This window comes from Loa loa (genome assembly GCF_000183805.2).
Source record: "Loa loa unplaced genomic scaffold supercont3.24, whole genome shotgun sequence".
Lineage (NCBI taxonomy): Eukaryota > Metazoa > Nematoda > Chromadorea > Rhabditida > Onchocercidae > Loa > Loa loa.
The window spans coordinates 361,786-372,066 of NW_018108204.1; the positions used below are offsets into that span (position 1 = coordinate 361,786).

Sequence of the window (10,281 nt, forward strand, 5' to 3'; positions counted from 1 at the left end):
TATATATATATATATAGTATATAAAGAATGAAATATAAGAGAAAAATAGCCTGCGTGAACTCGTCTGTCTATTACCAACAAAAATTTTTCACAGCTGGAAGAAAACGGAAACATTAATATCAAATGATAACGTGTTTGTCTTGAGAGGCGCTCATATAACCGCACTTTCTCTCGGCAATGGTCAACTTAAGTGGGCAACGAATTTAGGGAACATAGAGTAAGTACTGAAGTTTAATTTCGACTTTGTTTCACTTGTTAGATCCGGAGTCGTTTCGTTAAAAATTTCGGCATATCAGGTTTCGAATAAATATTTCTTAGTCAGAGAGTGTATTTAAACTCGTTCCGATATTCTCTTTATGTCTATATTAGATTAGATATTAATTTTTCATTAGCTTTCGAATACTTTTTAAATCATAGATACTAAAATAATTTTGGTACTTCAGGAGCTGCGTTGGTTCAGTACCAGGATCACAAACAATTACTGTGGTTGGAGGTGTTGAAGGAGCAGAATTAGCACTTATTCAGATTGATGTAACGAATGGTGCAGTCATAAAAATTCGGAACCTTAGTGCAAACTGGTTCAATCCGAAAAAGTGAAATACATGTTAAAAAAAATCTTTCCTGTTATTAAAGGCTCATTGAGTTGTTGAAAATTGGGTTGGAATGGAATAAGAAGCATTTTAGAAATATCGATAATCGATATCACCATAATCTGGTGAAAAAGTAGGTACTTTAATAGTGTACCTGTCTACGTAATGAAAAGCTTTTTCGTATGGTCAAGTTTTTCTCAGCTAAAAAGTTATTGCGAATGAATTCATAGGTCATTTAAGTCGTGACAAAAAAATTTTTTTTAGATGCATTTTGTCTGATACGTTGTTGCAATGTTTTGATAACAAAGGCTTTTATGTTGTCGATTTATCATTGGATCCGCTCACTGTGCACCAAACTTTACTTCAGTCGATAGTTCGAATTCCTAATTTAAATGTAGGAGAAGTAATGGTTGTATGTACTCTCACGAATACCTATGTTTATCGTGTTGGTTTATCAGAATCACCACTGTTGCTTTTAAAACTAGAGAAGGTAAATGTTTTAAGCTTATTTTATGAGGTGACAAAAAGTTTATCAAATGCACAACTGGCTTTTCAATCATCATAAATTTTGGTAAAATTCACTGTCGTTTTCAGATTGAAGCAGTTTCCTCACATGTGGCAACTAATGGACAAAACCTTTTGGCTGTTGCGACATCAACGAATAACATCATCGTTTATGATGCTGTGAATGGAGAGCAGCTGTTCACGGGAACAATTCCAGAAAAAGATCCAGCCCCCATAAAACTCTTTTCTTTTATCGAGATATCAAAAGAATTTGAATTTGCCATTGTTCTGGAAGACTGTAGATTTGTTTATCTGGTTGGCTCGTCAAACAAACTTGCAAGAGAATGGATCAGACATGAAGCACTAAGTACCATCACTTCAGTCGAAATGGTTGATTTACCTTTATCCGAAGCACAAGCTGATATCGAATCGGAATTTGCTTCGGATGATGGTTTGTTTAACGTGAACATTTTAGTTTTCATTTTTCCCTTGCAGGTTTTCATCAAAATTTTTTAAAATATTTTGGAAATCTTCATACCGAAGATTTTTTTGAATTCCAGCACTTTAGTTTGCTTGATTAGTTTTGTAAATTAATTTGCTTGATTACAAATCCGACTTTCCAGTGGCAGCTTGTTGTCTTTATCTTTATATGAAATAAAAAAGAAAATGAAATTATCTTGAAACTGCGCCGCATCCTATTGAGACGTAAAATTCTTCGGTATGAAGATTTGATTTTTTAAATGAAGTTTATTCTCATACTGAAGTATCCTTCATCAGATGTTGGCCAAACAGTGCCGATGGAAATTTCGAAGTCATTTCACAGTCTAAATTTCACTTGTCTATTACAGATACCATAATGGAATCGTTAATGAGGCGTCTAAGGAGTCAAATGGAGCAATTTCGTCGTGCTTGTATTAGTGTGACAAATCAGATTTTTTCATCGAATTTTTTACCATTCTATTCGAAATCATTTGCTGACTGGATAACTTCTTTCCGATTTTCTAGTAAAAGGACGCGTAGAAAAAGTGTGCCGTCTGAACGGGACTATTTTAATCTACGAAAGATTATTGTTGTTTCAACGTTGAAATCTATTGTTTACGGTGGGTCTTGATTATAGTTGTTATGAAATGGCAGTTTTAATCATTACAAAGAACAAAAACGAAAAACTGATCACTTATTACTTCCTTATTATCTTCATTCATTACCTCCTTATTTACTAGTAGAGATATCTTCCTTGCAGGTATTGATAGCAGTGATGGAACAATTTTGTGGTACTTTTATCTGGGGAAAAATATTAAGCCATTATTTGGCTCTTTGGGAAATGAAAAAATCCCTCTCTTCATACAGCGTACTACAGCCCACTATCATTTTTCTCCACAAGCTACTGTTGTTGCTAGTGATAAGGTTCGAGTTTATCAACGGTATAATGGTTCAAAAGTTCTTTATTCAGTTAAGTGGAATAATAACGTAAGGAACCATTTTTTCAATTGAACAGAAGGATTTGTTCCTGCAGATGATCTGTTATGTTTCAGAGGTCAGGATATGTAGCTTTGATATCTTTTAATCCCATAACAGGATCCTTAATTGAAAGAAAAAACTTTCCGACTTCCATCAAACGTGTTGAAATTCTTCCATACGCGAATGCGCAAACACATATATATCACCTCATCATGGTTGATAAGAATAATAAAGTAAGTTTTATTTGTGTATGAGTAAAATTATCCCAATCGTTTTATGTTTGAAATCACATGCTTTATTTACGACCTTATGAAAGTCGAATAGACTGTAGATCCAATTTCATTTCACTAATTATTTCAGATTACGTCGTATCCGGAAAATATAGATGCACTGGAACAACAGGTTCCATTGCATCTCTTCAACTTTGATGCTTCCGGTAATTTAGAAGGTTTTATCTTGAATGTCACTCGTAAACAACTTTCGTCAACTTGGAAAGTGAAGCTGTCTCTAAGAAATGAACAAAAGATTGTAGCCGTTGTTCCGAAACCATCCTATCGTGAGTTACTTCATTTTTGGCATCTGTATTAAAGTCTTGTGACTTCCATACTAATTTTTTATTTCATTAACTTCTACATTTTCAGAAAAAGTTCACAGTGCTGGAAGAGTATTGGGCAACCGCTCAGTATTATATAAATATGCAAATCCAAACCTAGTTGCGATTGCAGTGCTTGATTCTATTTATTCGGTTTTGCAAATTTATCTTGTTGATGCAGTCTCAGGTTACATCGTATACAGTGGTAAACAAAATAAAGTAAATGCATTTTCATTCTTCAAAATAGATTTCTACAATTATCTTTACGAAATACATAGTAGTTATACTTCCACTGCAAACGACTAGAATTTCGCAACAGTGATACATTTTGAGGTCCTCATCACGTATGACGTAGTTTATATTCTAATGTACTAGAAAAATTTTTTAACTTTTCAGTAGTCACATTCCACAATGAAGTCATCAAACAAAGACGTGGAACTGTAAGAAGAATAAAATAAAATTTACAGATAACTGGTCCAGTTCATTTGATCCATTGTGAAAACTGGCTAGCTTATTCATATTGGAACGAGAAAGGTCGTCGTGTGGAAGTAGCTGTGGTAGAATTGTATGAAGGTCTTGAACAAACTGATCCTCTTCATTACAATTCACTTGTGCATACACTAGCAGCAAGAGTTACAGTCCTTTCTCAAGCGTATATATTTCCTCAGGGAGTAGTGGCATTAGGCGTTACAGAAACTGGTTAGTGGTTTTACTTGTAAATCTTTTCAGTTTATGTCAGGACTTGTTTTTTCAAATAAATTTTTTAAGAGTTGAAGTCAAATTTTATATCATACGGTTATATAAATCAATGAATCCTTATAATTTAGAGCTAGGATTGTCAACAAGATCTTTATTGGTAGCGATGCCATTTGGTGGTATATATGTTATTTCTAAACGGTTACTGGATGCTCGTCGCCCAATAGAAATGACGCAAGAACTAGCCGAAGAAATGCTTCTTCCATATCGACCGGAATTACCTATTGCTTCTGAAGATTTCATCAATTATAATCAAAGTATACATAGTGTTCGTGACTTTAAAACTTCGTAAGTTATTTCTCATAAATGTTAGCATTACTCTCCAATTAACGCACAAAATTTATGCATAGTGAAGGACTGTTTCAGTGTCAAAAGCTTATATAATTTTCCACTGATCATGCTTTCATTATTTTATTTGTTTTATTTCGAATAAATAGTTGTTGGTATTTCCTGCGGAAATAAAATGAAAATGGTATTTTTTAATGTGGTGTTTGGAATCACGTATTCTTTTCCCATGATTCCGTAGCTTCAGATTTCTCCGAGAATGGCCTGATCTAAGTAACAGCTACATTAAGATGGCTTTGTCCAAATTTTTGGAAATGCAGCACTGTGCAGAAAAATGACCAAATTCGCATTTGTAAAAAATTTATATGAATTTTCAGACCTTCTGGCTTGGAATCGACAAGCTTGATGCTGGCTTATGGTACTGATCTTTTCTTCACTCAGCTGACTCCATCTGGAACTTTTGACATATTAAAAGATGATTTTGATCATTTGCTTATCAGTATCGTCCTAGTAAGTTTGGTAATTGGAAGTTTGGTTTGCAAAAGATTAGGCAAAAACAGTAGTCTCAAGCAGGCGTGGCACTGATTACCACTTTATGTGCGAGGATCAAAATTTTCAGGATACCGCAATTCTTGACTTCTTGACGCAATTCACATTCTTGACTTGAAAAATAAACATATGCTCAAGCATAGAATAAGAAATTCGCTTTCTAAAAAGGATTTGATTCACTATAATTAGCTTCCTATTTTTTTCATTTATGTTGCCATCACAGTAGTTTTCTACTTTTTGGGTTAATTCACCGAGTTTTTTTCATTTGATGTTTTTATTAGGGCGAATGGATTTCAGTCTCACTCCCGTTGCCAATTCATTCTTTCGCAAGCGCAAATAGTTCAGTTCTTGTCAGGGAACAGGTCTTTTTAAAGTATAGGATTAAATAATTTGAGCATCCTGTTGCTCTTTTTAATTTTTTCAACAAAAAGTTAACTAGAAAATATTTTCTGGTCACACAATCTGATAATTATGTCTTATTGTAATGCGGGTATATATTGTATAATTACTTGTTGTTGTTAATGCGGCAGAAATGTCAACTTATATTTTTACTGTCATCAACTACCAAATTTTGTTGTGTGAGGCCGATAAATGTAGAATCTTTTTTGTGTTTGTTTCAGTAGTCATAAGTAATAAATTATCTCGATAATAATAGCATGTAGTAATTAAGAAAACATCGTGGATATCGAGAGAGTAAACTACATTGAACCACAGATAACCTGATACTTCCTCTGGTTCTTTTATTTACATTTCAGTTTTAGTAACTCTAATCTTGAATCAGTTTAAAATTTTTCAAGTTTTGGAGGAATAAGCACATTTAAAAAAAATTGCAAATCGTTTTTTTCAAACTGATTTTTGTTTTGCACGCTAAACTGTGATGAATTTATTAAATTGTAACGTGGAAGGATTTCGAGTTAATATCGAAAAAGCATGATAAGTTCAATAGTTCATTTGGTAGAATTCTGAGCTTTTGAAAATTTGGACAAAATTTAGATATCTGCGATTGCAAACAGGGTAGCGGCTGCGTCAATGATTACAAAATCATGGTAATATTGAAGTTGTTGGATGACTTGAATCATTTCAACAATTTAACTGTTTTTCGTTGTTCATCTTGATGTGAAACAATTAGCAGATTGAAATTCGGAATAGAAACCCTGGACCTTAATTTCTGCTTGGAGGAGATTTACTGTTTGATGATGTCTATCGATTCCTCAACAATCATGACTTTAGTTTGATTTTCGTGCAAAAAAAAAAAGAAAAAAAAACAGCACTGCAATTCTTATCTGTGCAAGTAATTAAGTGCGGATTGGAATGAGCCATAATCTGTACTGTAAACAGCCAAGAGCTAATGCTATGAATGCTATTTAATGTATGCAAACTTTTTCCAAAATTGATGTTTGCTTATTGTCCTGAAGAATGTGAAAATTTGCTGATTGCAATGCTCTACAACTCATTTTGACTTTGGGAAGATTGAGAACAAAAGGAGTTGAAAAAATATCAGTTCGATTGGCAAGCATTATCATATCAACCGTTGGTTTCTTCCCATCCAACTAACTCCTCTTGCATTTCTACTAAAATTCATTCACTTTCTACAGCTCTTTCTCCCACTACTTTTTGTCACTACTAGTTATTAACACTTATCAGTAATGACGACAAAAAAAAAGCCGCACATTTTAACCCATTGCTTTCTGTAATCTCAAATTTATTCTCAGAAACTTTATTATTGGTTATCATTTTATCAACGTTTATAATTTCACTTTTCTCATAATCAGTTTTTTTTCATTACTGTTTACAAATGCTTACAAATCATATCAGTGTAATCATTCTGTAAATAGAAGGACCGAAAATGGATAAGATTGATTTTTTTCTTATCTACTCAGTTTGTGTCGCATTGTTAGAACCATTCAAGCTTTCAAAAGTTTATTGCTTACTGTCTTGTGAAATGACGGATCTTTCTTGTACATTAATTATATCAAAGATATCGTTTCAGTTCTGCGATGGCTAGAAAATTAGACGTCTTGTAGTAAGAGTGGGAATTAATCGGATATCAATGTTTAATTAATCATCTAACGTGTATCTAACGTGTCATTTATATCATCATCTAACGTGTCATTTATATTTCACTGATTAGATTTTGAACCTTTCTTTTAAATAATTATTTAGATAGGTCAATTATGCTTGTCAGCTTAACGATAATTATTTTAATGGTGCAGTATGCTGGAGCTGTTGTATTCCCGAATGATACCGACACCAAAATGAACTTTTTCAGCTGTAATCCCGGTATGTCTATACATTTAGATACAGGGGAGTAAAAAGATATATGAAACATAGAGCTGTCCAAGGAGAAAAAGTAGCCTATATGGATTTATTATCTTCATCTTTCATTTCTATTTGGAAAACTCACCGGGATTACTCTTTACTTACATTCTTTTTCTTTTCATACGCAAAATTAGATTGAATAAAAGTAATAATTCCTGCATAAAAATACAAAACGAAAACAAAGGAAATAAAGAAATTACTTCAATTGTCGAATGCAGGAAGAGATGTTATCAGTGGGAATCTCTTTAACTTTTGAAATTTTTTCCAAGATTTCAAATAAGTCCTTGATGATATTTCCAGCAAATATCATTACCGTCTCATCCATAGAGCTGTTCGATCGGGATGGTTTGACAATGTATCCGATTAGATTGGAAGATCTGGCATCTATCAAACTGAAGTCTTACAATAATGGAAATATTGTAAAGCTTTTTTCAGAGTAATTCAAAGTTATTACGAGCAAAAATTTTTATAAATTAGATAATGCAGGACGCAATTCATTGATTGTTATAATAAGCTTTAATCCGACATCCTTTGTGGTATCCATAATGACCAAATTTCAGCATATATATTTCAAAAAATTTAATGATTGGTAAAAGTTTGTTCTGCAGATTGCAAAGGATAAGGTGAATGTAGAAGTTTATGCTTATGTGGAAAAAGATGGAAAATGGATGTGGAAAAATATCATTCCGGAGCTATTCCGGTTTTTATTGTAATTTCAATAAATTCACTATTGCATAATTCCAACTTATTTTTTTTTTTTTTGGTTTAAAAGCGAAATATTTTCTAAATTAACTACAATTATTTTACTTAAAGAAATTATTATTATATTTACCTCTAATCGTCTTCCATAAAATTCTGTCAGATTTAATATCGATGGCTGTAAAATGGCTCACAACTGTCCATTAACGAAAGGAGATCTTGAATTAACATTGCCACTTAACCTTTACAAATATGCGATACTTTTCGGATTCATTGACAAAACTGTAAGTCTTTTTGTTCTTCAAGACAAAATTTTGTTTAGAAGTATTATGTCTTGAGGGTTTTCAGAAATAGCACGAAAAGTTTCTCTTCATCTTTATTCAACAAGAAGTAGTATTAGAGTTTTCTCTTCTAGAGTTGTGCTATTCTCACATCGCTTGGCGAAATAGTTTATTTTTTTAATTTCAAATTTCTCTAACTTGTACGCTGCTTCCAGTCAAAGTATTACTTACAAAAGTTTTCCATTTGATTTTAATAGTTGTAAGAAATATAAAAATACGAATGATCAAAGCGTAAAAACAAAATTTCGATATTTCAGTTAGCTCATCAGTTCATCATCAAATTGTACGACGCTGAAAGTCATCAAGAAATTTCTTGTGAAGTCATTCAATTCAAGCTTACTTAAACGATACAAAAAATGAAGGCTCGTAGTATAAAAAGGGCTTTTAAGGTAAGCCCTTAAGGCTTACCTGAATCAGTCTTTCATGATTTTAAAATTTGCACAAAATTCAAGGTCAGGATTTCATGCTTACCTAGATTTTCACATCTGAATATATTCAATAAAATAGTTGATTTCACCCATTAAAAATACCTTAAATAAAATAGTACATGCATTGTTACATCGACCATTCCAGAAGTGTCGGAAAATGATCATCAGCAAATTATGTAGGCAGTAAGAGATATTGAAAGTTCTAAGAACATCGATTTTCAAATTTTGTCAAATTTATTAAAATACTGAAATATTACTCGTTGGAATTAGCTTCGTATTTGAGCTCCACTAATTTTCAATGTCTCATTCAGACTGCCACATATAGCTCCAATCCAATAATTTAGAGCAAATTTAGATGATAAGTTCAATAAAATTTCAATTTAATTTTATTCAATGACAATAATTGAGCCGTAGTTTTGTTGAAGAGAAAAAAGTTGCTGATCTGTAAGCTTTGGAGTGCCATGTCAGTCATTACATGGAAGAAATTCATTCTTAGCCATTCACAAATAGAGAACATTATCCAAGTGAGCACCGAACCGACGATCGTTGTTGAAAGCAAAAAATGATTACGAGAGCGTGATCTTCCTTGCAAGAATTCTGTTTAACGGTGTGGAATAATTTATGCCATATTCTTTGAACCTTCATGAAATTAAAATTGACGTAATCATAAGTCATTCATTATCACATTAAATTCATATCACTCTTTTGGTCAGATAAAGAAATGTGAATGTCAGCATAATAAAATAACAAAATTAGTAATTTGAATGCTTTCTTGAGTAATGGTTTCCTGTTGGCATAAATTCGCCTGATATGAAAGCAATCAACAAAAGGGCCAGATCAAGCTATTAAGATGGACAATGGTCATGAATCTATTCTCAATTATGATATATTGACCACTCTACAGTCAAGATAATGTTGCTGATGAGATCCACTGCAAGGCTAAGTAAACTATTCATCAGGCAAATGTGCATGTCCCACTTCCGGAAACACTTTCTACATCAGGCACATGTAAGTTGTCGAAATAACCTCCACAGTGTTTTTGGCGTCATTCATACCACACTATTAAAGTATTAATATTCCATGCTCGGATGTGTCTTTGATCATTCCTTTTCAATCACAACACAGCGCAATTCCAAAGACTAAGCTTTATACATAGGTCTTGTCATTACATTTATTAATCAATAGTCCCGATGACATTTGCGCGGTTGTCGCAGTACTGTAACAACAAGTCCAAGAAGTAATATTTTAGTTAACATGATAGGCAATTTGCTGCGAGCCGATATTAATTATATTATAGCTAAATTTCCTTTTAATTTGGTCATCAGAATCAGTGCTTTCTAGAGAAATTTCATAATTTTTATCGACAAATAGAATAAATTGACAAAATTCGTACGACGGCAACTTTTTTATTTAAAATTTTTAAAATTAAATGGAGTGTCGCGAAAGTCGCGAAAATTAAAATAAATTTTGTATAAGATGGGAATGCTTTCCATGATTCATTAATTATCTCATCTTAATATCTGTCTAAATTCACATTCCCATGTTTTTTATCCTTGTATAAAGGAAATGCCTTTCTTTTCAATTGCTTACATTAGTTATTCAATTTAATATCCTTGTGTTCATGTTTCTCATCTATCCAATTTACATCTGATAACAATATTCTCACAAATTCCGATGTATGCGAATCAACATCTCTTTAAATGTTTGAATAATTAGAAAAAACCACACCCACTTCCTAATAAATATAAGCTTGTCAAATT

The 10,281-nt window shown here is 32.5% G+C and overlaps 3 protein-coding genes across 3 annotated transcripts in view; all 3 read left to right on the top strand.

The window, feature by feature from the left end:
- LOAG_16869 (PQQ enzyme repeat family protein) overlaps positions 1 to 4,830 on the top strand; it is a 6,179-nt gene extending 1,349 nt beyond the window's left edge. The window contains exons 5-16 of the mRNA XM_020449526.1: positions 95 to 217; positions 444 to 593; positions 855 to 1,080; positions 1,185 to 1,545; positions 1,943 to 2,194; positions 2,335 to 2,498; positions 2,627 to 2,785; positions 2,913 to 3,108; positions 3,194 to 3,363; positions 3,612 to 3,843; positions 3,972 to 4,188; positions 4,563 to 4,830. Of these exons, the coding sequence (XP_020306948.1) occupies positions 95 to 217; positions 444 to 593; positions 855 to 1,080; positions 1,185 to 1,545; positions 1,943 to 2,194; positions 2,335 to 2,498; positions 2,627 to 2,785; positions 2,913 to 3,108; positions 3,194 to 3,363; positions 3,612 to 3,843; positions 3,972 to 4,188; positions 4,563 to 4,770 (2,458 nt within the window). The 3' untranslated portion in view covers positions 4,771 to 4,830. The remainder of the gene's footprint in view (positions 1 to 94; positions 218 to 443; positions 594 to 854; positions 1,081 to 1,184; positions 1,546 to 1,942; positions 2,195 to 2,334; positions 2,499 to 2,626; positions 2,786 to 2,912; positions 3,109 to 3,193; positions 3,364 to 3,611; positions 3,844 to 3,971; positions 4,189 to 4,562) is intronic.
- A 2,108-nt stretch (positions 4,831 to 6,938) lies between these two features.
- Positions 6,939 to 7,493, top strand: LOAG_16870 (hypothetical protein; the record flags this gene model as incomplete). The annotated part of the gene is made up of 2 exons (XM_003145012.2): positions 6,939 to 7,014; positions 7,354 to 7,493. 2 exons carry the CDS (start codon positions 6,939 to 6,941, stop codon positions 7,491 to 7,493), a joined length of 216 nt encoding a protein of 71 aa, XP_003145060.2.
- A 444-nt stretch (positions 7,494 to 7,937) lies between these two features.
- Positions 7,938 to 8,146, top strand: LOAG_16871 (hypothetical protein; the record flags this gene model as incomplete). Its single annotated transcript, XM_020449527.1, has 2 exons — positions 7,938 to 8,036; positions 8,075 to 8,146. The coding sequence occupies 2 exons, from the start codon at positions 7,938 to 7,940 to the stop codon at positions 8,144 to 8,146; spliced, it is 171 nt and encodes a 56-aa protein (XP_020306949.1).
- Between the last annotated feature and the right edge of the window lie 2,135 nt (positions 8,147 to 10,281).